The following is a 27,681-nucleotide window of genomic DNA, read 5'->3' as shown; positions in this document are numbered from 1 at the left end:
TCGGGAACAATAGCCGGCCTTCTTGCCATTAGTCCTCTTTCATTGAGGCGTCTTCTAATAGTTCTCTCACTTACTTTCACATTTCGAACCTCCTGCAGACGGTTTCTTGCAGCAATTGCAGTGCAACAGCGATTTCTTCAGTTTCTGCAGTTCCATCACAACAAAACGATCATCTCTTTGTGAGGTAACTAACTCTTCTACGACCGGAGTAAGGTCGATGTGAGTATGTACCAGTTTCTACAAAAGCGATGGAAAGCTCTCCGTACTATAGTTCTCGGAATACCTAAAGTTTCGGATACATAAACTTGACTTCTTCCGACTAAAAGCTATGTCACAAAATACAAAACTCAAGCGTACAAGGTCGCAATAAATATTTAAATTGAAACGCAAAATGAAACAGTGCATAACACTTTCAGTAGTAATTGCACAAGAGCTCTAAAATTATTGAATTTTTTCCGAGTGATACTTTGACAGTTGAAATTATGTCAAGGTGTCACGAGCGCAAAAATTCTATATTAATTTTAGGGATCGAGTGCAATTTGTTGCGATTATTTCATGAATAAAACTGTTCAAAACCAAAATTTTATTGTAATTTATTTATGTAAGTAAAAATTAGTACAATTAAACACACAGTTGTTATAAATATTTTACGGTTGAAGGTCATCACTTCTATAATTTTGAAAACATTAATTGTCATTAATGTCACTGAATGTATTTTTTCATAGCAACGAAGGGCATCTGACGTAATATACTTGACGACGGGAAATTATTAAAAATTATCAGTTTAGTTTAGATTTCTGTAGCTTTCTATTGGTCAGAATCTCCTATGAATGAAATAATCAATGAATTTTTATTTTCAGGAATTTATAGGATGGCCATTTTTTTGCCGTCAGTGTATTTAAAAAATATATACGCAGCGAACGTGTTAAAACAATAATTTTTCCGATTTTTTCTCCCTAATGCGATATTTCAAAACGAACTCACAAATTCATATTTGAGCAATAAGCATTAAACCCAACGGAATGCTATCATAACCAAAGTTTGGCTGTTATCTGAAATAAAAATATATCGGAGCTATTAACGATATTTTATCTTCTTAGCTCCTTACGCTTCCGTATACACCTTGTTACTTTTTTAAAAAACTTTTCCACTATATACTACTTAAATTATATCTGTATTTAGGCCAGTAAATAAGTATTCTGAAGTCTCGTCACGACGGATTTGCTTGAAAATTTAGATTTAGGCCCTTTTTACCCTCTACTTCACTTTTAGACTTAAGCCCAGGGCAGCGGCGGCTCGTGGCCTAAAATAGTGGTAAAGATGAGGAAAGTCTTCCGGACCCAAAAGAAATTTCGCTATACTTATACCTACGACGCGCCCAGATCTCATTAAATTCCTTTAAAAAATATTTAGAGATTAAGACCCTAACAACTTGAAAACTTTTGTATGGCACTTATATTAGAGACGAGGATGAAGAGATACTTAAGCAAAAAAGCAGTATGCATTAGGTAGATTAATAAAACTGACTTAATTAATTTTTATAAATCAAGTCGATTCTTCGATCGTTTATGGAAGCAAATCTATCAATGATATCCTCGTAGAAAGGATGCTTGTGCATAAGTTTATTTAATAGTTCTCTATGAGTGCGATAACAGTCAAACTAAAAGTTTTTAGCCTTTCTAAGCACGAACAACTTCTTTGTACAGATACGGTATTCGATGGAATTGTCAGAATTAAACAAAACAAATTATAGGCTTCTATAACAATGTCTTTATAATTGGTTGTAATTTCATAACCAATTCTTGCAAATTACCATTTTTTAAATTTCCGTCAGCATAAAAAGGCAGAGTTCTCTTTTAAGTCTTTGAATTTTAGTAAATTTTTGGCCAAAAACTCAAAATAAATTTTAAAAAGCGTCGAAAGGAATGATCAAACTGTATGACCCAAACTTTGTTGTATCTGCTAAGCTTACGAATTTTAATTCATCACAATCCTGAAAATGTACATCCATTTCCATTAAAATATGATCATTTAGTAAATACAAAAATTAATGCTCTGTATTGGGTAGAATTGGCATTCGTGCTCATACCATCATCACACCTAGATCTTTTCAAAATATTAATGACGGCCATTGTGCTTGCTTTGTCAAAAATAGAATTAAAAAATTATTCGATTCTTTTATCACGTATTAATTGACGAGTGCTTTCATCTAGTTGAAATATTGGATAGGGAAATCCAAAAATGAGTATCTAGGGACGTTTTTTTGAAGAACGTCATATAAAATATCTGTTATAATATAAAAAATGTCGCTAAAAACTGTTGCTAAAAATGTAAACTCAAAATCATTTAAATCTCTTAAAAAGCCTTTAGCCAACTGAACTGATTTGCGGTCTTCCATCTTCCGAAAAAATCGAATACTGCCCATACCCATCAGGACGCATCCAACTAAAACTTTACTATACTTCGTCCAATTTACTTACCGTTGCACGTCATCCGCGTCATAGCTTGTAACATGATACCAACACGAAATATTTAGGCGGTAGGTGTGTTCTTTTTTAGAATCATAATGATTATCATTATGTTGGCCTAAATATTTCGTGTTGGTATCATGTTACAAGCTATGACGCGGATGACGTGCAACGGTAAGTAAATTGGACGAAGTATAGGTTGTCTATACTTCGTCCAATTTACTTACCGTTGCACGTGAATAGGTGAATACGGCGAATTTATTTTTAAATTAATCTGCACTTGCTAATCTGGGTACTACCGATGCCGACATGATGACGTCACGTTGCCATGACAACCGTTGATGCTTCTGCAGCCGAGAAACGAAATTTCATTCACGTCTTCACTTTGCTCGAGTCATAGAAGTCAAATGGCACAGGTCAGGATCTGACCGTCAAGGACCTACAGTTTTAATTTTGGGATTACATATTAAAATTCATTTTAATTTTTGGATTAATTAAAAATGAGTAGGTTTATAATTAATTTCAGCATTTATATATAATAATGCTACTTATACTTTTTTGTCTCAATTTAATTATATTTTTGGTGAAGCTCGCCTTCACCTACTTCACCTGGTCGTCCGCCGCTGGCCCAGGGTTGACTTTAGTTGGGGGTGAAAGCCACCCCTTCTCGGGAATAAAAAAACATACGTTAAAAATAAGTACGTTCAAAATAAGTTATCCAGGAAATGGATAAGCTGACTAAATCTAAGGGAATTTAGTAAGTTCAAAAGTAGATTCTTATTAGTCAAATCGTCAAATCAAAGCGAAATAACCCAAAAATTATGCACTTTTCTGGAAAACTCATCAAAACTTTTTAAAATGTTTATGAAAAGCTTTATTTTTATAGAAATTTCTAGTACCAAAACTAAGCAAGTTATGTTCAAAATAATGCAGGTCCTTTTTTTTGGTAAAAAAAAATCGTGAAAATCGCCCCCCAATAGGGAACTTGCATAGAATTTTAAATTCGAAGAAATGTTATACATCACAACAGAACATAATTTAAAATATGTATCAAAGATAAAAAAGTTGTTTTTTGTTCCGTTTGGCCCCTGAAGACGATTCTAAATTCAAATTATTGCAGCTAGCCTAAAACGCGTCGTGACGTCATATGGTTTAATTTTAACTTAGACATTATAAACGTTAGTAGAAAATAGGTTTGATCGTTTGAACTATTTTAAATTCATAGAAAACTTGTAGGTACTTTTACAAAATAGCACTAAACAACACTTGTAGTGTTTTATTTTATTTTAGATGGTAAACCTTTTTTTCTTTCCTTCAAAAACTGTATCAAACTTTAACATTAACAAACTGGTATACACTATTACAATGACATACGATAAATGTAATTAGAATATAAATATTTTCCCTTATTCCGAGACGATGAGCTGGCCAATTACTTAAGTAGGTGGAGGTCAATAAACTAAAGAATAAGAAGAAGCATATACCTAAATATAACCATAATTATAAATATAACCATAAAGTTCAACTATGTGACGCCACGGGTCGTTTGCACTATTTTAAATCACATAAGATTTTAAATTTGTACTAAGTTAGTACAAATTTAAGGTACAATACAAATTGTACTCCATCTTCGATAAGTACCTAACGTAGTACCGGCATTTAATTTTAATTTGTTTGTCCTTTGTCCAGTGTGTTATATATCGTGGATCGTGGGCGTACTGGGAAAATCCACTAACTCCATTTTTTTTTAAATTTTGACATTTTAACAAACTTTAAATCCACAAACATCAATATGTTAACAGGAAAAACCGTATATCTCCAAATTCGTCATCCACCGTGCTTAATCGGTATATTCAATGACAAAGAAAATCAACTAACTCCGTTTTTTCCTAAGTTTTCATGAATAAAATAATATTTTTCCAAATATTTTTATGTACATTTATGTGCACACCATCTGTGGTTAACATCCTTCAAAATCATATCCAGGTACCAAAACTTAAACAGCCAGTGTACCCGATTTTTAAGAGGTAAGCCATAAGGTATAATAATGTTTAAATGCGTTTTTCTCACTTTTGTGAATTAGGGGATTTTCCCAGTACGCCCACGATATTATAATATGTTAATTTCTACCATTATTTAACTTAAACAAATGTTACAAGGATACCTTCCTGATTTGAAGAAACACCCCTGATGATGCTCTAGAAGCGAAAGTATACTTGGTCAAGATTTAATAAATTCCGTGGCTCATATCTGCCTTTTATTTCCGTAAAATTAAGATTTGTAATTTGACGAATAAGAACCTACTTTTCATGAGCTACAACTCTGCTTCTACTAGGTCTACAGACTTTGTACAGATCATTTTTTTTGATAAACTACTTACTTTTTGAGTTATTTGTCCGTATATGTTAAAAACCGTTTAAACACGTGTTTTTTGTTGTTGAAAAATGAACATTTTCACTGGCAAATAATTCCAAAATATTAACTTCTGAAAAAACTCTATAAAACAAAAGTTGCTTATAATTAGTTAGTTTATAAATTTCCACACTTATTTTGAATGTATGTTTTTCACTCCCGAGCAGGTGGCTTTCACCAGCAAAGTAAAAGTGACGCTGGGCTCAAGTCCAACAGTGAAGTACAGTGAGATTAACCTAAATCCAAATTTTCAAGCAAATCCGTCGTTACGAGGAAAATTGCACTCCTTCTTCTTCTTCTTCTTCTTCTTCTTTAAATACAAATCCACTAATGGATGTTAGCGATGACATTTTCCATTAACTCTTTGTTTCTTGCAATGTGTATCAGAGATTGTATAATCAACTATTTTCAATGGGAATAAGCCATAATTTTACCAAAAAAATGATTTTATTAACGTTTCGACGCCCACATCAACGACAACGAAGTAAATTGTAATCTAATTTTAAAGTCTTCTACTTGTATAATACATGTCTGAATTGCCGATATAAATGAGTCGGATTAAATAAATTATTAGAAGAATTTCTTACTAAGCAACAACATTTTTGTTTAATTTAGTATTATTTTGTATTTTGACAACTACACCCGACTTGGGCGTCGAAACGTTAATAAAATAATTTTTTTGGTAAAATTGTGGCAAATTTCCCATTGAAAATAGTTGATTATAAAAATGCCACAAGGAAATAGCTTCAGAACAACATCAGATATTGTATGTCGTTAATCCCTGTCCATTCCCTTATGTTTCGGAGCCAGGACATTTTCTTGCGTCCTATTCCTCTCTTGCCTTCAATTTTACCCTTTTATAAGTTGAAGGAACTGGTATTTTTCGTTTCGCATGATGTGACCCAAATACGCCTTTTTTCTTTTCTTGATATTTTCGAAAAGCTGGTGTTCTTGGTTATTAATAAATACAGGGTGTTTCATTGGGAAAGTAACATACGTTAACTGTAGAAAGAGGACACTTAAGCGATCACAAAAATACCATACTTAATGGATCTTACTCCATTAATAACAAAAGATACTGGGTGTTTTAACTATTTTGCCATTTTTTAAATTGGTTCATAACTTTTTAACCGCACTGTATATTTATTTTATATTTGGCACGCAAATATCATCTCAGGTGTACAATAAATTAATTTATATATAATTGTAAAAAATCCAGATCCGGATTAAAAAATATTGGAAAAATATTCCGACCCCAAAACAACACCCTGTACATTAATTTTTTTTTAAATGGATTTTTCAGTTAAAAAGAGGATGAAAAACTTAATTCAGTGGTATAATTTGAATTTTCGGCAAAATGATTTTTCTGGTGAAATTTTGAATTTGAATTCGGAAATTAAGTGAATTGCGAGAGCTCTAAGTAGAAAAAAATTAAAATACAGCTTACAATTCTTTAGGTGTCCAATCAATTAATTTATTTACAATTATAAAAAATCCAGGTCCGGTTTAAGAAATATTGTGTAAATATTCCGACCCAAAAAACACCTTGTATATTAATTTTCTTTAAAATGGATTCCGCATTTGAAAAGAGGATGAAAAACTAAATTAGTGGTGTACTTTGAATTTTCGACAAAATGATTTTTCTGGCAAAATTTTGAATTTGAAATCTGAAATTATGTCAATTGCGAAAGCTCTTGTAGAAAAAATTAAAATGCGACTTAATTTAAATTAATACCATTATTTTTATTATGTGTGAAAAATAGTTTTTGGCAAATATTCATCTTTAAATAATGAATAAATAATAAAGGGTCAATAAAGAATACATCACTTTAATCAATTAAATAGCTAAAAATTTTAAAAAAACAGCGAAAATTTTCAGTAGTAATTGCACAAGAGCTCTGAAATTATTGAATTTTTCCTGAGTGACACTTTGACAGTTTTAATTTCACGAGCCGAAGGCGAGTGAAATTATGTCAAAATGTCACGAGAGCAAAAATTCTATATTAATTTCAGAGGTCGAGTGCAATTTGTTGCGATTATTTCATGAATAAAACTGTTTAAAACCAAAATTTTATTGTAATTTATTTATGTAAGTACCATTAAACACACAGTTTTTATAAATATGTGACGATTGAAAGTCATCACTTTTATAATTTTTAAAACATTAAGTGTCATTAATGTCACTGAATGTATTTTTTCGTAGCAACGAAGGGCATCTGACGTAATATACTTAACGACGGGAGATTATCAAAAATTATCGATTTAATTCAGATTTCTGTAGCTTTCTATTGGTCAGAATCTCCTATGAATGAAATAATCAGCATAATCACTATTCAAAACTAAAGTACTTATTCAAAATTACCACCATCAAAAATTATTTTTTTTATACGTAGGTACGGTAAATTTTTGTAGTTAGGTTGTGTACTGTGTGTGTTGAGTAAGTGTCTTGTTACATTGCAAAGTCGACGTCATTGCCTTTGCAAAGAGACGCTAATTGTATCCAAACGTCTGCGGTACCTCCGGTGAGTACCGATCCCACAAGGACAGAAACTATTTTCAGTTATTAGTTTATAATAAACGAAAAATTTCAGACCTTGGTGAGATTCGAACTCACGACCATTCGGACTTTCGATCCAAAGGTAGGCGCTCTTACGACTGAGCCACGGAGGGGGTCGTCAAAAATTATTGTTATGTGTGCAAATGTTAATATTTTACCAATTTAGATTAAATAATGGTATTAATTAAAATTAAGTCATATTTTAATTTATTTTATTTTGAGCTTCGCAATTCACATAATTTCAGAATTCAAATTCAAATTTTTACCAGAAAAATCATTTTGCCAAAAATTTAAAGTATGCCAGTAATTTTGTTTTTCATCCTCTTTCCAAATGCAAAATCCATTTTAAAAAAATTTAATATACAGTGTGTTTTTTGGATGTGGGTTGGAACATTTATTCAATATTTTTTAATTCGGACCGGGATTTCTTATAACTGTAATTAAACTAATTGACTGGACACCTAAAAGAATATTCGCGTGTTAAATATAAAATCAATATACAGTGTGGTTGACAAGTTGTAAGCTGTATTTAAATTTTTTCTACTTAGAGCTCTCGCAATTCACTTAATTTCAGAATTCAAATTCCAAATTCCAAATTTCACCAGAAAAATCATTTTGCCGAAAATTCAAAGTATACCACTGAATTTAGTTTTTTATTCTCTTTTCAACTGAAAAATCCATTTAAAAAAAAATTAATGTACATGGTGTTGTTTTGGGTTCGGAACATTTTTTAAATATTTTTTAAGCCGGACCCGGATTTTTTACAATTGTAAATAAATTAATTTATTGTACGCCTTAAATGATATTTGCCTGCCAAATATAAAATAAATATACAGTGTGGTCAAAAAGTTATGAACCAATTAAGAAAATGGCAAAATAGATAAAACACCCAGTATCTTTGTTAATAACGGAGTAAGACCCATTAAGTATGGTATTTTTGAGACCGCCTAAGTATCCTCTTTCTACAGTTAACGTATGTTACTTTACCAATGAAACACCCTGTATATTTAGGATACGGCGATAAAGCCCCATTTCGAAGGCTTCTAATCTGTTTATATCCCTCTTTTTGAGTGTCCAGCTCTCTATGCCATAAAGCAGCACCGACCACACGTAGCATTTAGTAAACCTTAGTCTCAGTGTAAGATCGAACTCTGAACAGGTCAGTACCTTCCTGAATTTTACGAAAGCTTGTCGAGGTTGCTCAATGCGACATTTTACTTCCTTGTCCGATACCCAGTTTTCAAAAAGCCACGTTCGGAGGTATTTAAATTTGCTCACTCTTTCAATGGACTTAGTATTCAGTGTTATGGTTGAGTTTTCAAATGCATCCAAGTTTCTGGAGATTGTAATGAATTTGGTCTTTTTGGTATTAATCTCTAATCCTATTCGCTTACTGCATTCTCCGATTATAGTGACAAGTTGTTGCAGATCTGCTATGTTGTCACAAATTAAGACAGCATCATCAGCATACCGTACGTTGTTGATCAATACTCCATTCACTTTGATTCCCATCTCTGCATCTTCTAAAGACTCTTGAAATATATGGCTTCCGAATATCCGAACACCCCTTCTTATATGTATGGGTTTGGATATAGAATTGTATATTTTTAATTGTGCTGCCTGATACTAGTACAAGTTTTCAATGCATCTTATGTCTTTTTGGTCTATATCATGCTCCTTGAAGATCTGCATTAACTTGTGATATCGGACACGATAAAACGCTTTCTCGTAATCTAAAAAGCACAGGAATGCGTCCTTCCTCTGATCGTAACAATTTTGGACCAACACCTGTCTTGCTACTATCGCTTCCCTTGTTCCTAAACCTTGCCCAAACCCAAACTGAGAATCACTGATGTCCCATTCACATTTTAATTGCACCGTTTAATTGTCTCGTTCATTATAATTGCACTCCGAACCATCATCAACTGGCCTATATAAATGTCTATTTCTTTTTCAGAGGTACGGGTTCAGAAGTGTGGGGCAACTGCAATGCTCCCAAAGCAATAACTCTATCGGCACTAATTTATTGCTTGAGATGTATGGTCGGTCATGATGTGCCGCTGAACCAGGTAAGAAGAAGAATTATTACGTGCTTGTGTACTATAACTTGTTAGGAGGATTTATTTTTCATACAGGCCAACAAGTCATAAATGTTATGTACTTAATGGGAGTATAAATTTATTTTAAATCACTTTACTCGTGGCTAGAGACAAAGCGAGCGTGAAGGAATAGTAAAATATTTACTAACCCTAAGTATGTTGTAAAAGAGATAAATGGGCTTAATACTTATAATGAAAATGCTAAGGGTTATGTTCAGATATTTCATATTTATTATACTATTTTAATGAATTTAGCCTTAAAAGGTTTATTTATTTTATGCAGTTTGATTTAGTACATTGCGTTCATTATAAGTGATTACAGAAACAGGAGATAGTTATTAATATGTATTATACGAGGTAGAATAAACTACCGTTACGTTAAGTACATTTTTAATCAAAAACATATTTTCTAATATTTATTTTTGACATTGTCAAAAATAGATATACTCTTGAGCAAAAAGCATATTTTTTTAAACACTTCCTATATAGTCAATAGAATTTGATATCTGATGGTATATCGTATATATCTCTTTCCTTGGCTTCAAACATTTCAAAATCAAAATTAGCCAAATCGATTCAGTCGATCCCGAGTTATAAGTTATAATAAAATAAAAAAAAATAAATAAAAGGACGTTTCTTAAACGTCATAAATACAGTGATGAGCGTGATAATAACCGGCAAAATAACGCAAAAGATGGAAAACCTAATACATTGTGTAGTAAAAAGAGATGAAACTAGTAGAGGTGGAAATTATCGACATAAGCGTATAAATTAACATTACATTACATAGTTTCCCATCTTTAGACGTATCGTAGGAGTATGATTACTGTCACTGTGACAGGAGAATTTTATAAAATACTCCTGTCACAGACGTCTAAAGGTGGGAAACTGTTTAATGTAATGTTAATTTATACGTTTATATCGATAATTTCCACATCTACTAGTATCATCCCTTTTTGTTTCACAATGTATTATGTTTTCCATCTTTTGCGTTATTTTGCCACTTATTAGCGCGCTCATCGCTGTATAATAAACGTTAATATTTATACAGTGACGAGCGCGCTAATAACCGGCAAAATAACACAAAATATCGAAAACATATTAAGTTGTGAGATAAAAAGAAATGGAACTAGTAGAGTTGGAAAATTTAGCGATATAAACGTATAAATTTACATTATATTTATCGTGTCCCACCTTTAGAGGTATCAGAGAATTATGCTGTCACAGCATATCAGAGGATTATACTGTCACAGTGGCAGTTGCCAAACTCGTCCGATACGTCTGAAAGTGGGAAACAATAAATATAATGTAAATTTATAGGCTTTTATCGCTAAACTACACACCTCTACAAGTTTCATTTCTTTTTATCTCACAACTTAATATATTTTCCATCTTTAGCGCTATTTTAATATATCACTATTATAGTACAGGATGTTTCATTAATAATTGTCCATATAACTGGAGAAACCTTAGCTCAAAATACGAAGATTCAGCCTAAAACACTAAAATAAATTGTGGTTACTTACTGATAGTCGAGGAAATGAAGCATTTTTGCTCGCAATTTTTTCGTCCAGCATGGATTTATTTGAAATTTTCACAGAATGTAGGAAATAGTCCAAGGATCACTTTCTATATCATGCTGCTGTACGCTAAAACCTTGGGGGTAGTTGCCACCCCATCTCGCGGGTGGGAATTTTTTATTACATTTTAACCATGTTAATCGATGTAAAAAGTAATTTTAAGAAAAAAATGTTTTTTACATTTTCTTCGTAAAACTAATATTTTTAGAGTTATTCGTGGTTGAAAGTAACAGTTTTTCGACGGAAAAATCGACTTTTTTAGAGAGTTTTTTGAGAATAACTCAAAGAATATGCATTTAATCAAAAAACTGTAGATATCAAAATTGTATCTTTTATGTTGTTCTGAAGCTATTTTCTTGTGGCATTTTTACAATTTTAACTATTTAGAATGGGAAATAAGCCACAATATTATTAAAAATGATTTTTATTAACGTTTCGACGCCCAAATCGGGTGCCGTTGTCAAAATACAAAATACTATTAATATAAACAAAAATGTTGTTGCTTAGTAAAAAAATTCTTCTAATAATTTATTTAATTTGACTCATTTATATCGGCAATTCAGATACATATGATACATTTTAAAGTAGAAGACTTTAAAATGATATTGCCAATATTTATGAGTTGCGTTCCTGGGACGACTTTACTGAAATATAGTTCATTCGATTACATGAAATCAACCCCAACTCAAGAATATCCGTCACAAAAAAATCATAGCATGTGATCTGTCTTTAAAAAGACAACCACATGCAACGGTGACATTAAAATTCTCGCGTTAGAGATCTCATAGTAAATCACGAGGGAAAACCAGGAAAAACCTCGTGATACTATCCCGACATCGTAAGTATTTGGTCTTACATTTAATTTACTCTCAAAATTAATACCAAATTCTGACTTTACTATAATTTTGTTTAAATTATAAATAATATCAATAATACATGGGTATATAAGTAATACTAAAATATAAAATATGTACTAACTCGACTATTGACTTACTAATTGTGGTATTTTCTTTCTATTGACTTCCTCTTTCAGTATGGGTATCCACATCCTACTGCATTCCACCGAGGAATTTGCGACACAATTGGTTTCGTTTAGCATAATTAGAGCCGCTTCTTTGATTTTTCTCTTTTTACTATCTGTTTCTTTCAGGACTATACTTGAATCTCTCCACTGAACTCTATGTTCATTATCCCATGCGTGTTGACATATTTGAGATCTATCAAATTCTCTATTTTTAATATAAGATTCATGTTCACTTATTCTAACGTTTAATGGTCTTGATGTTTCACCTATATAAAACTGTTCGCATTCACAAGGTATTTTATAAATACAATTCTTTGTCCTTTCTTGTTCATTGTTAGGTTTAGTTTTAGATAGAATAGATCTCAATGTGTTGGTTGTTTTGAATGTTGTTGAAATGTTGAATTTATTTCCGAGATAGTTTATTAGTTATAGATAGTCCGGTATTTCCGGACTAGTCCGAGAAACTTAAAACAATAGGAAATAAATTCAACATTTCAACAATATTCAAAACAACCAACACATTGAGATCTATTCTATCTAAAACTAAACCTAACAATGAACAAGAAAGGACAAAGAATTGTATTTATAAAATACCTTGTGAATGCGAACAGTTTTATATAGGTGAAACATCAAGACCATTAAACGTTAGAATAAGTGAACATCAATCTTATATTAAAAACAGAGAATTTGATAGATCTCAAATATGTCAACACGCATGGGATAATGAACATAGAGTTCAGTGGAGAGATTCAAGTATAGTCCTGAAAGAAACAGATAGTAAAAAGAGAAAAATCAAAGAAGCGGCTCTAATTATGCTAAACGAAACCAATTGTGTCGCAAATTCCTCGGTGGAATGCAGTAGGATGTGGATACCCATACTGAAAGAGGAAGTCAATAGAAAGAAAATACCACAATTAGTAAGTCAATAGTCGAGTTAGTACATATTTTATATTTTAGTATTACTTATATACCCATGTATTATTGATATTATTTATAATTTAAACAAAATTATAGTAAAGTCAGAATTTGGTATTAATTTTGAGAGTAAATTAAATGTAAGACCAAATACTTACGATGTCGGGATAGTATCACGAGGTTTTTCCTGGTTTTCCCTCGTGATTTACTATGAGATCTCTAACGCGAGAATTTTAATGTCACCGTTGCATGTGGTTGTCTTTTTAAAGACAGATCACATGCTATGATTTTTTTGTGACGGATATTCTTGAGTTGGGGTTGATTTCATGTAATCGAATGAACTATCTTTCAGTAAAGTCGTCCCAGGAACGCAACTCATAAATATTGGCAATATCATTTTAAAGTCTTCTACTTTAAAATGTATCATATGTATCTGAATTGCCGATATAAATGAGTCAAATTAAATAAATTATTAGAAGAATTTTTTTACTAAGCAACAACATTTTTGTTTATATTAATAGTATTTTGTATTTTGACAACGGCACCCGATTTGGGCGTCGAAACGTTAATAAAAATCATTTTTAATAATATTGTATCTTTTAGTAACACAAACGAAACTGTTTTTCTATAATATTTTTACGACCAACACAAACCGAGATACGGCATGTTAAAGGTTAGCTTTTTTCGTCAAATGCATAATTTGAAATAATCAAGGCCAAATAACGGAAAAACTTTGCATTTTTCTAGGAAAACTTACATGATGTTTTTTCAAGCATACAATAAGATCTTCCAAAAAAAAAATAATAAAAAGTTTCTACCATAAAAATTGAGCAACTTCTGATCAAAAAAAAGTCGGTACCTGTTTTTCTCTACGAAAAAAACAGTAAAAACAACCCTTTAACTACCCTTGTAACTAAAAATTAGTCTTCGCCTTTCTGTAATTCCTTTTATATTTATATTATCAATACACCCAAGAAGTTTGACCTATTGAAAAGGCCTAATTTTAGAAAAAATTGAGTTCAAAGAAAAATTGATTTTTTGCAATTTTACATTTTTTATCATTTTCTTCAAAAGGTATCCGAAAATACTGGAGATACGAAAAAAAAAATGATAGACTGCTAAATTGTAGCTTTTTAATAGCTAAAATTTTCTTATCCACATATTTTCATTACAGTTAACAGTTAGCGAGATATAGCTATTTAAAACATCAATTTACGAGCAAACATCCCCTTATTCGAGCCCTTTAAACCCACCTAAATTAAAAATTAAGGAATCTTACGGAATTTGATTTACACAGACTTATTATGTAGAGTTAAGTATCCCATTATGAGACCCGTTCCTAATATGAGACCCCTGTCTCTAGAGTGTTGTAAGTACTGCAGTCTGGTGAGTGGGGTAAAAACAAAGCTCTGGTAGTGTTTCCAGTAGGCTGTGAATAAATCGAGTATCTGTGATTTAGTATTACCAGTCAGTGAAGTTTTTTAAGTTTTTTGCGAGTCAAAAGTTGCTTAATCGGTGTAGCTCAAACTGAATTTTTATTTTTAAGGTGAGAGAAAAAAAAATCACCTTAGTAATTAGTTGATAGCTACTTAAATTGGTTCCAGAAACACGCAATTATAGTGGCGGAAAAACCAATCCTAAACTCAAAACACGGACTAAAAAGTTCCCACGTGGTTATTCCTAATATGAGACCCTCAAGTTTGCCTAATATGAGATATTTCATATTAGGGTAATGTAATGTTTTGAGTATAGCATTATGTCTTTTTACCATTTTATGGGGAAATAAGCCGCAATTTAAGTTAAAAATGAAATTTATTGATGTTTAGAATTCCAATTTATATTTTAACTTAAATTGTGGCTTATTAAAAAAAAAAGAAAATTACATAATATGCCACAAAGAACCAGCTTCAGAACAATAGAATCATGTCTACAGCATGTAATACAGTTTATATCCAGAACAATGCGTTAAAATAATTTGTATCACCTGTTTAACCTATATAACGTGGTGTCTCATATTAGGATACCACATGGTCTCATATTAAGACACTTTTTTTAAGATGGGTATTTTGACATTTAAAAAAATTAATTTATTGGTAAAAAATATTAGTTTAAAATTAATTTTGAACCTGTTGCAATATAATAGCATAATTATCTGAAGTGTATCTAATTTAAGACTTCTTTAATCCATAAACTTTACGATTACCAAGAGTTTTAAAAATAGGGTCTCATATTTGGATCCATTACCCTACTCTTCAAAAATCCTACAAAACTATTATTGAAAAAACTTTTTAGCGCCAAAAATGAAGGAGCTATGTTTATAAAACTATTTTTTTTTCGAAAAATTCGAATAGTCCCCTTATAGAGCATTTTCAATGTACCTATAAAATACCACAGAGCCGGTTCTTATACTGGATGACTAAAAAACTATTTGTATGTGTATTTTTATATATTTGTAAATTCATATTTTTGTGTAAATAAATGTTTTTGTAACTCTTTAATTCTACTTTTTTTTTGTATAGATCTATTAATTGTCTACTTATAAAAATTGCAATGTTCTTAAGGGTGGTCTTTAAGGGTTGAAATATTATGATATTATATCCTAAAGCATAAAACAATCATTATTTAACCAGTCAAAACCAAATTTTACCTATATTAAAGTTTACAATGTTTTTATATAATTTTTGACAATAAGGGTAGTTTACACCCGCAAAAATAATCAACGCCCTTGAACATGATATAGAATATGAAGTACAGGGTAAGCTGATCCTAACCCCAAATTTTTATGTAAATTGATGCAAGCCGAAATTATTCTGTTAGGATAAGTAAACTTTTCATATATAGCTCCAAAAAGGGTGGTTTTAATGGTTCAAATATTATGATATTATATCTTAAAGCACAAAACAATCATTATGTAACTAATAAGAAGCAAATGTTGACAATATTAAAGTTTAAAATGTTATTTTATAATTTTTTACAATTAGGGGTGGTTTTCACCCTTAAAAAACCAAAAGCGTACAATGGCTCAATATAGAAAATGAACTAGAGGGTGAAATGGGCCCAATCCCAAATTTTTGTACAAATCGATGCTGGACGAAAAAATTGCGAGGTTTTGCCATTTTTCCAACTTCATTTCCTCGACTATGAGTTACAGGGTGTTTTATCTAAAAATTTAAAAAGTATTTTTGCTCAGCATTTTAAAACTATTCAAAGTATCATTTTCATACTTGGCAGGAAGTATAGGTACTATAAAAACTACTAAATTATGTTAAACAAACAGTTCTGGTTATTACCAGAGGCGTACAACGGGGGAAAGTAAATGGTTTACCCTTTCCAAATTCTACGCCACTGGCGAAATTGCTATTTTTGTTTAATTTTTGGATTCTCCAATATGTTCTATAAAAATAATATACTTTTCATTCGTAACGAGAAACTCCTTGGTTTTAGAGATCCTTGAAGTTAAAAATGAAACGACACGGTTATTTTGATTAATGTATTGTGTCGCTTCATTTTTAATTTCAAATATTTCGAAAACTAATCATTTTATCGTTACGAATGAAGAGTATATTATTTACATAAAAAGTGTTGCAAAATCAAAAAATTACACTAAAATAGCAATTTCGTCAGTGGCGTAGAATGTGGGAAGGGTCAACCAGCCCTTATCCCCTGCCGTACACCTCTGGTAGTAGCTAGAAACGTTTATTTATCTTAATTTAGTAGGGTGTACAGTACCTACACTTTCTGCCAGGTATGATAAGGATACGCCACATAGTTTTAAAGTACTGGGTACAAATAATTTTTAAATTTTAATCATATATGAATTATGTCATTCATAAATTAATCAAAATAACTGTGCCGTTTCATATTTAACTTCAAATATCTCGAAAACCAATGACTTTATCGTTACCAATGAAGAGTACATTATTTACGTAGAAAGTATTGGTGAATCTAAAATTGGCACTAAAATAGTAATTACTCCAGTGGCGTAGAATTTGAGAAGGATCAACCATTCACCATCCCATGTCGTACGCCTCTGGTAGTAGCTCGAAACGTTTGTTTATTATAATTTAGTAGGGTGTCTAGTAGTCGCACTTTCTGCCAAGTATAAAAAGGATACGTCGAATAATTTTAAAATGCTAAGCAAAAATAGTTTTTAAATTTTTAGATAAAACACCCTGTAACTCAGTAAGGAACACCATTTTATTTGTGTTTTAGGTTAAATACCGTATTTTGTGCTAAGATTTCTCCAGTTATTATATGGGCAATTATTAATGAAACACCCTGTATAATTATACAGTGAGGACGTTCGAGTTGGAATAAATTCATTATCTCTAGAATGGGTGAATTTGGAGAAAAATCCTGAGACACGTCGATTTTTAGTTTTAAATTATGACTTTTTGTCATATATATCATACTGGCGACGTCATCCATCTATGCGTGATGCGTGACCCGTCCAAATAGCCCGGTCAAAACAGCCCCGTCAAAAAAGCCCCGTCAAAAGAGCCCGAACACAAAATAGCCTCGACAAAATAGCCCTCAACCAAAATAGCCCCGACAAAATAGCTCGCACACAAAATAGCCCCGCCTAAAACAGCCTCTTATAAACAATTACATAATTATTTATACAAGGTGTCCAATTTTTTTATAATTTAAATTATTTGACAAAAAGGAAGAATGTATTTAATTTATTTAATTTAAAATGCATTTTACTGTTGCCCGAAAACAGAAAAAAAATGTTTATATCATAAGTTAACATTGATTTTCGCTTAACTTAAATGTTCAAACTTCCAAGAGGCAGGAAAGACAGGACTCGAGTTCTCTGAAAAGACAATTTTTATTTAATGTGGTTAAGATAAATATCTGAGTAGAGGGTAATTACCATTTCCGAAAATATGTATTTTTAAGGAATTATTTCATGATGAATTCTGAAAGGAGCTTTTTTTTTGGGGGCTATTTTGTCGGGGCTATTTTGTCGGGGCTATTTTGTCGGCGGGCTATTATTCCGCGGCTATTTTGTCTGCAGGCTATTTTGTCGGAGCTATTTTGTGTGCGGGATATTATGTCGGGGCTATTTTGTCGGAGCTTTTTTGACGGGGCTATTTTGACGGGGTACCATGACGTAATCGTTGATTTTTTTAAATGAGAGTAGCGTAGTGTACAAAAAGAAAATTTTTTATTAAATTAATTTACACAAAAAGAAGAATGTAAGCAATTTATTTAATTCATAATATATTTTCCTGCTGTCATAGAAACAGGTAATAATGTTTATTTCACAAATAGCCATTGCTTTTCGATTAAATTCAATGTTCAAACTGCTAAGAGACAGGTGGTTGGCAGTATTAACATTGAATTTAAGCGAAAAACAATGTTTATTTGTGAAATAAACATTTCTTTCTGTTTTCTGACAGCACTAAAAGGTATTTTGAAATAAATGACTTACATATATTCTTCTTTTTGTCTCAATTAATTTAATTCAGAAAAAATTTTTTGGACACCCTGTATAAATAAATATTTTAACGTTTATATAATTGAATAGAGATTTAAATAACCTTTCAAATGAGCTATCACACGACCCCTTCTTTCATTTAAAAAAATCTTCGATTACGTCATTACGCCTAGATGATGACGTCACTACTATGATATATATGCCAAAAAGTCGTAATTTAAAAATAAAAATCGACATGTCTCAGAATTTCTCTCCAAATTGGCCCATACTCGAGATAATTAATTTATTCCAACTCAAACGTCCTCACTGAATATCAGTGCATCACTATATAATTATATAGGATATCGTGCCCGAGTTATACCGTGCCGGACAAATTGCGTTTCCGCTTGACGTGTCGTCCCAGTCTTTTAGAAGAATAGATAGTTTAGATAGCCTGTAATTTTTAAAGCGAATACGTCTTATCGCTACCCAAGATAATAATGGTAATGTATAAAAGGCTGATGAATAAAATACGCTAAAATAAAATAAAATAATCTTCTTTTATTCATTACAAACCAGTAGTTTTATTTTTACAATATATTAGTAATAAAAATTAAGTAATTATACATAAATATTTGATAACAATGAAAATATAAAAAATGCATAAATATATTATATTTAACACATTTTGAAAATTTTTAAATTAAAGATTTTTAAAGACTTAAATGTGTGGCGTTATTATAAAAAATATTAACAATTCAAGAATTAGCAGATATAAAATTTCATTAACCCACATAAAATATAGATAGTAATAACGAGCTATAATAGTAGTCACTTCTGTCGGCACTCCCTAAGTACCACTCACCGTTATTACCAAACAACTAAAATATTAAAGTGGATGATCAACTGACAGAGGCAGTCTCCAAAGAAAGAGGAGTGAGGTAAGGATGCATTCTGTCCCCGGTGTTGTTTAATATATACAGTGGAACCCCGATTATCCGTGCTCCAACGAGGGACCACGAGACCGGACGTGGCATGGATAATTGAAAAGCACGGATGGTACCAACATTTATTCCTTATATGTGATACCTATGTATGAACATTCATATGTACGTATAGTATCGTAAGTTTAAACTAACTTATAGTTCTATCATCTGACGTATTCTGTGCAAGTTCAAAATACCGACAATATCCGAAGGTTCTTGTTGCCCCAGCCTAGTAGAATATTGGCATCTTCCTCAGCCACATGATTAGTTACTCTTTTTACTCATACCGGTCCGTCATTTTTATCATGCCATTAGAGTCATCGTCTTGACTCTCATTTTGGGATAAATCAGTTTGAAAATTCGTTAAATATCTACGCTTGCTTCTAAAAAACAATAAACAAAAAGAAAGCAAAAACCATGGTAATCAGCAAGAGGGGTAACGTCATAACCCGGATCCAGATAAGAAATGAAGACATCGAACAAATGGACAACATGAAATACTTAGCAGTCTGGATTTCGGAAGATCTGAATCCGAAATCAAAAATTCGATCAAGAATAGAGCAATCAGGAGCAGCCTTTTTGAAAATGAGGAAATTTCTGAGTAATTAAAGACCTATTCTACAAAACCGATATCGGATGGTAGAATGTTATATCCATTCTATACTTCTTTATGGTGTTGAAGCTTGGACTGTTAATGTTGACTTATTCAGAAAAGCTAGAAGCTATTGAGATGTGGTTTTTAGGAGAAATATGAAAATACCGTGTACCGATCATATTACGAACTAAACTTGTTGCACAGAATGGGAAGAGACAGAAAACTTTCCTTCTTCTTGCAGTACCGTCTCCTATCGGAGGTTGGCTACCATCACAGCAATCTTAACTTTGTTGGCTGCAGCTCTGAACAACTGTATTGAACTGCACCCATACCACTCCCTTAAATTTCGCAACCAGGAAATCCTCCTACGTCCCACATTTTTCTTTCCCGAGATTTCTCCTTGGATTATGAGTATTAGCAGAGAGTACTTTTCTCCTCTCATTATGTGGCCTAGATATTCCAGTTTTTTTGTTTGTATGATTTTTATAACTTCGCATTCCCTCCCCATCTTCAGCAAAACATCTTGATTTGTTACTCTTTCTGTCCATGGTATTTTCCACATTCAATGCCTCAATGTTTTTGATGGTTATCTTTTTCAGTGTCCAAGCTTCCATGCCGTACAGCAGAACGGAGAAAACATAGCACCTTAACATTCTCGTTCTTAAGTTTATATTTATGTCCCAGCTGCATAGGAACTTTTTCATTTTGACAAACGATTGTCTCGCTATCTCTATTCGCCTATCTCTATTTAGAGAACTTTTGACTTAGAGTTCTTAGAGAACTCTCTAAGAATTTAACTCTCTCTAAGAACTCTCTCTAAGAACTAAAGAAAAGTTCTTAGAGAACTTTTGACCACCATTAAAAAGAGAAAACAGCGTATTTGGGGCACATATTTAGAACTGATAAGTATGCTGATTATGAAGGGTAAAATCGAAGGACAGAGGTGTCCTGGTGGACGACAAATAACCTGACTGAAAAATATTCGCGACTGGACCGTACGCAGATGCTTTTCAGAAAAGCAGAGAATAGAGACGAATTTGCAATGGTTATACCCAACCTTCGTTAGTGGAGTCGGCACTAGAAGAAGAAGAAGATTCAATGAGGTGGCTTTTGACCTATTCCACTGTAACCTTTTCACATGCATTGTGGTCTTCTAAATAGTCCCAGATTACATTCTATATGTAATGCCTAATGCAAAAAACCGCACATTTACCAGGCAGTCAGTAGGATATGTATCCTCCTTTGCTGGCGACCCCCTGGTGTCATAGAAAGCCAAAGAAATAATTTAATCAAAAACTACAAACGATAGGTAATAACTTTTTTCCTATTTTGGTACATTTATCTTTTATTCACGCTGGCCAAAAATTAAAGAACAGCCAACATTTTGCTTTGCAGTTTGACGAATCTACAGGTTTTTCCGACTGTGCACAGTTTACAATATTTTTGTGCTTTGAAGAAGATGACAATATCATGGAAGAAATCTTATTTTTCAAAGCACTTCCTGCAAACACTACTGGCCAGTGTTTGTACGATATGTTTTTAGAAAGCACTTGCAATATTGATTGGGAAAAATATATCGCTCTTTGTAGCGATGGTGTTAAAACGATGAATGGCAAAAATAGCAGACTCGTTGCAAAATAAAATCAATAATTACAAACATATTCTGGACATCTAACAATAAAACACTGAAAATGTTTGTTTTCTATACTTCCACAAACTTTATTATATCTAAGTGACTACAGCTGTTTCGGCGGAGTGCCTTTCTCAAGTGATATAGTTTACAATGGGTTTGCCTTTTTAAGTCTTCAACTGAAGAGGTTGAGGAGTGGGGAGCTGTTTATCTCGAGTTGGTCATTCAGAATTATATCTGTATTTTTCAGTTTATTAATTTCCATAGATTCTAAAAAAGATAGCTTAAGGCCTTTATTTTGAATATGTAGAATTTGAAACTCTTCATTGAAAGAATGATTATGATCTAGAAGGTGAAGTGCGTATGTAGAAGTGTCTGTTTTTCTATTGTTGAATGCCCTTTTGTGTTCTGCTATCCGTTTGTCAAAAGTTCTGCCAGTTTGACCGATGTACGTTTTCGGACAGTCACCACAAGTTAGTTTGTACACACCACTCTGTAGTTGCTTTCTCTTTCGGCTTTTATTGTTCTTAATATATTTGCTTAAGTTGTTGTTAGTTCTGAAAGCTGGTGTTATTCCTTTCTTTTTTATGTATCTGGCTATTGTTGTTGTTATCTTGCCAGTATATGTGAGAGAGCAGAAGGTACTGGGTTCTTTCTGTGGTGGTAGTACCTGGACACACTGTTTTCTTCATCGACAGGCTCTAAGGTAGTACCTTCTGATATAAATAACGTACCCAAGGAGGTATTAAAAATTGTATATTCTATCAAAGTTAAAGCTTTGCAAACCCGGCTATTCAGAATCGTTTTTGAAGGTATAGACTCGCTTCATCAAAAGCTCCTTTATCACACAGAGGTCAGTTGGCTATCCAAAAGAAAGGTATTGACAAGAGTTCTGGAACTGAGAGCTGAACTGTTGATGTTCTTACAAGATGCAAAATCTAAATATGCTTACGGTTTTTCTGACCCTATCGGCTCTTGAAATTAGCATTTTGACAGATCTTTTTAGCCACCTTAACAATCTGAACAGGAACCTTCAAGGAAGAGAAGAGAGTATTTTAACAGCTAAAGATAAAGTAAAAGCATTTCACACAAAACTTCGTTTGTGGTCAACCCCTCTGCAAAACAAAATCTTTGAGTCTTTTCCATGAGTTTAGAAGATTGATGAAGATAATGCAACAGACCAAAGTTTTGCAGTATCGGCTCACATTCTTTGCATTATACAGAGCTTGCATAATTTATAAGAGCAACTTTTGACATACTTTCCAGAGTTGCACTCTGAAGCTGACAGTAGGCGTAGATGGATTCTAAACCGTTTTTTGGACAAATCAATAGATTTGACTGATGTCAATAAAAAAATTAAAGAATGTATTCTAGATTTAGCTGCTGATGGCATGCTTAAATGGAATTTTATTCGCAAAGTGTCGACGTATTTTGGATAAAAACAAAACACTAATACCAAGAGCTGGCAAGGGAAGCTCTTAAATTATTAGTGCAATTCGCCACTTCATACTTGTGTGAACTGATATTTTCTTCAATGGTAGACATTAAAACTAAAAAGAGAAATAGACTGCAATAAGAAAACCATTGGATTAGTAACCTTTTAAAAATAGTACCACAATTTGATAAATTTTGAAAAACAAACAAGCACATCCTTCCCAGTAAAATTGTGTTTTAAGAACCTCAACTTTTTCTTTCTGTCGACAATCCCCCGAGTAAGGCTTCGCGACCCCCCTGGGGTTCGTGACCCACAGTTTGAAAAACACTGCTCTAGGTGACAGAAACAATAGGTCATCATCTGCAAATCCCATCAGTTTCAACTGCCTATTCAGCTTACAGTGCCCTGTTAGCGACCTATTACGGGTTTGACTATTTTCCTGTCTTATTAGGCCTGCTGTAAATTTTGGCGAATGTTCTATAATAAACTGCTTTGCCTGTCGTCAGTTCTGGCGATTTCCTTTACCATTTGAGAGATATTTGAGCTTAAAGATAGTAAAAAATATTAAAATACCCCAAGAAAATCGATTCAGAACACGATTACGTTGTTTTCAAACTATCTCATAGTAAATAAATAAAATATAAGATCTATAACTAACTTGTTATCTTTCCATCTAAAATAATGTTGCTTTTAAAATGTGTTTTTATCAAAAATAACTTCTGTATGTATTGTAAAACAGCAACTAATACTACTCAGATTTACATTAATGCTTGTTTAAAACGATACAATTCTATTCAACATTTTTATGACATCCTCTCAGAAAGTTATGCAACTGTTTGTGGAAAGTTTTTAAGTACTTTAACAGTAAACAACTTTTGAATGCACACTTTAAGATATTACCTCTTTAGCAAAGAATATAGTAAACTTCGTAAGTATACTTCACGGGCGGTTTAAAGAACCTAAGGCAATAAAACAGTCTGGCGAAGCCAAGAGCTCAGAAATAATAGATTGATAGTAGATATACATAAGAAGTATATTATATACTGCCATAATGAATACTGTTAAGCTTAAGTTTATATTTAAAAGAAAGTTTTCCAGTGAAATATTCTTTAATATACACTGAGCAGCAAAAATTAACGGAACCAACTTAAAATTGGGACTTTGATGTCTCGAATTTCCTAAACCTGTTGTCTGATTTGAGTGATTTTTTTAATATGTTATAGCCATATTCTTAAAGAATATCGTCGTAATAATATTAGTCTAATTAATGAAGCTTAAAATAGGACCAAACTTCGCAATTTTTACAGAATGGATTGATTTGCTTAAAAATTTGAGAATAAGTAGTGGATAGTACAAGGATCAAAATCTATATCATGCCAAAAGGCGCTTTTACCATGAGGGTGGTTGCCACGCCATCTCGGAGGTGGAAATTTTTATTATATTTTGACCGCAAGAGTTGGTAAAAATATTCATTATAAGGAAAAAACGTTCTATACATTTTTTATAAAATTAATAGTTTTCGATTTATTCGCTATCGAAAGTGTTAGTTTTATATCGAAAAAATCAATGTTTTTAATCAGTTTTCTGCTAATAACTCAAAAAGTTTTCGTTTATCAAAACAACTTTACTTAACAAAAATGTACCTTTTGAAGAAATAAACGAAAACGTTTTTTTTTGAAGTGAAAACTTCTTTAGGGACGTTGTGCACTTTTTGGATAGGGAAAAGCATTGAATTCGCGACCGTCATCGCGACCGTCATCACGACTGTCATTGCGACCGTCATCGCTTATGCTATATATTATGTGTATGTATATATAAATTGTGTAGAGGTATTCTAATTTAAAATAAATGTAAAACATATTTTAAGATGGGGAAAAAGGATTTATTTGGCGACCGTCATCGCGACCGTCATCTCTTCGGCGAAATAAATTTTGTACGTATGTATATTATGTGTATGTAGATATAAATTTTATAGAAGTATATAAATTTAAAATAAATGTAAAACCTATTTGTGGATGGGGAAAAGGATTTTTTTGGCGACCGTCATCTCTTCGGCGAAATAAATTTTGTACGTATATTTATTATGTGTATGTATTATATAAATTGTTTAGAAGTATTCAAATTTAAAATAAATGTAAAATCTATTTTATGATGGGGAGAAAGGATTGATTTAGCGTCTGTCATCGCGACCGTCATCGCTTCGACGAAACAAATTTTGTACGTATATTATTATAATGTACCTACTTATAATAATAGTACTATTATTGAAGTGAAAACTTCTTTAAGGACGTTGTGCACTTTTTATATGGGAAAAAGCATTAAATTCGCGACCGTCATTGCAACCGTCATCGGTTCGGAGAAATAAATGTTGTACGTATATGTATATTATTATGTGTATGTATATACAGGGTGTTTCTAAATTCATGCGACCAACTTCAGGAGGTGATTGCTCGTATGAAATTAATATGGGTTCTTCCTATAACAAAATTTCCTCAGCCCAACCCTTAAGGGTGATATCACCCATAAAAGGTGGTAACTAAAATTGAGTTTTTATTTTTTTTTTAATTTCAGTAAAGCTAGAAACTTGAAATTCTGTAATTTTCGTGCACTCTCAAAGGACTAACCACGTGTATTTTTTCAATATTCCTGTTACATTATACGGGGGTGAAATTAGCAACCCTTACTTTATTTCATATCAAAACTTTTTTTTCGAGACGAAGTTGTATGAAATAAAATTTAACTTAAAATCCTTGTTTTATTTAAAACTTTTTTTATTCTTAAATTTTTTTCCCAAAACCAATAGCTGCAGAGAAAAAAAATAAACATCATAATTTATAATTTTTTTAATAAATTGAGTGGAAAACAGTAAAGATGTAAAATGTGATACGATTCATAATAAATGCTGGAAATGACCACCTCTACCTTAATGTTTTTAATTACAAAGTTTTAGAATAGTAGGCTGCTGTCACTTCGACATTTACCGTGTTTACTTAATGTTTATTCAAATTTTAGTAGACTGATGTCAAACACTGTTGCTGGTAGTTACCAATCGAAGTTTACTTGTAAGTTTGTAGGTTGTTATTTTTGCATTATCTGTGTATTGTTTATTTTATAACATGTATACAAACGCTGAAATGGCCGACATGCATTTTGTGTATGGTATGGCAAATGGTAATTGTCGACAAGCTAGACGTCTTTATGCTGAAAAATATCCGCAACGAATAACGTCTCATCATTCCGTATTTGCACGTATTCACAACCGCTTATCCGAAACTGGAATGTTAAAAAGAAATTCAAACAGTACTGGTCGTTTCCGGACAGTTAGAAATGTAATGGTAGAACAAGCAATTTTAGATGAAATTGATGTACACCCAGAAACAAGCAGTAGAATAATTGCCAACACCTTAAATATCAGCCATTCATCTGTGTGGCGAGTTTTAAAAGAGCAGCAGTTTTATCCTTACCACATCCAATGGGTTCAAGCTCTTTTACCTAGAGATTTTCCTCAACGAGCTAGATTTTGTGAATGGTTAACACACGAAATGCGACAAAATCCTCAATTTTTAAATAATGTATTGTTTACGGACGAGGCACATTTTTCAAGAGTAGCTATCATAAATTTTCACAATAATCACGTATGGGCAGACGAGAATCCCCATGAGATTATAGAGCACCATTTTCAAAATATTTTTTCAGTGAACGTATGGATTGGTATAGTAGGGGATAACTTAATTGGGCCACATTTTCTGGCTCAGCCATTAAATGGAATTTCTTACACCAGTTTTCTACAAAATGATCTCCCTGAACTCCTTGAAGACATGTGGTTCATGCACGATGGTGCTCCAGTACATTTCTGTCGGACTGCTAGGCAACATTTAAATGTAACATATCCCAACCATTGGATTGGCCGAGGAGGGCCCCAACATTGACCTCCTCGATCTCCAGAGTTAAATCCTTGTGATTTCTGTTTTTGGGGTTACCTTAAATCATTAGTCTACACGACACCCATAGTTGATATCAACGATTTGAAGAATCGTATTCAAATATCGTGTGACACCATAAGAAATACACCTCAAATCTTTGAACGTGTACGGCAATCCATGACACGTAGGCTACGTTTCTTCAGCCTGTTAGCATCCACTCCTGGACAAGGCCTCCCCATGAGTTCTCAATTCTTCTCCGTTTTGTGCTAGTTGGTGACAGTTTCCCCCCATTTTTGCCTTGATGTCGTCTAGTCATCATTTTTGTGGTCTTCCTCTGCTACGTTTGTGCTCGCGTGGTCTCCAATATAAAATGGTTCTCGTCCACGTTTCGATGTTTTGTCGTGCCACGTGTCCTACCCAGATCCGTTTCATTTGCATTTCAATTCTTCCAATTACATATTCCAATTTCGTCCTGCTTCGCACCTCCTCATTTTGTATATATGTTCCCTCAGAGATTCCTCTATCATAGCTCGTTAGATCGCCCTCTGTATCATTCTCAATATATTGGCTGATACCTCTGTAAGTGTCATCGTCTCCATTCTCTGGGTCATAATTGGTAGAATACAAATGTTGTA

At 32.5% G+C, this 27,681-nt stretch overlaps 1 protein-coding gene across 2 annotated transcripts in view; it reads left to right on the top strand.

Annotated features, from left to right (window-relative positions):
* The window catches only part of LOC126884042 (5-oxoprolinase), a 657,750-nt gene that overhangs the window by 189,319 nt on the left and 440,750 nt on the right, over positions 1 to 27,681 (top strand). For both annotated transcript variants that reach the window (XM_050649831.1, XM_050649830.1), the window contains exon 14: positions 9,395 to 9,506. In XM_050649831.1, coding sequence (XP_050505788.1) covers positions 9,395 to 9,506 — 112 coding nt within the window. The remainder of the gene's footprint in view (positions 1 to 9,394; positions 9,507 to 27,681) is intronic.

The sequence above is a fragment of the Diabrotica virgifera genome, chromosome 4 (genome assembly GCF_917563875.1).
Source record: "Diabrotica virgifera virgifera chromosome 4, PGI_DIABVI_V3a".
Taxonomy (NCBI): domain Eukaryota; kingdom Metazoa; phylum Arthropoda; class Insecta; order Coleoptera; family Chrysomelidae; genus Diabrotica; species Diabrotica virgifera.
This window is presented reverse-complemented; position numbering and strand designations above follow the sequence as displayed.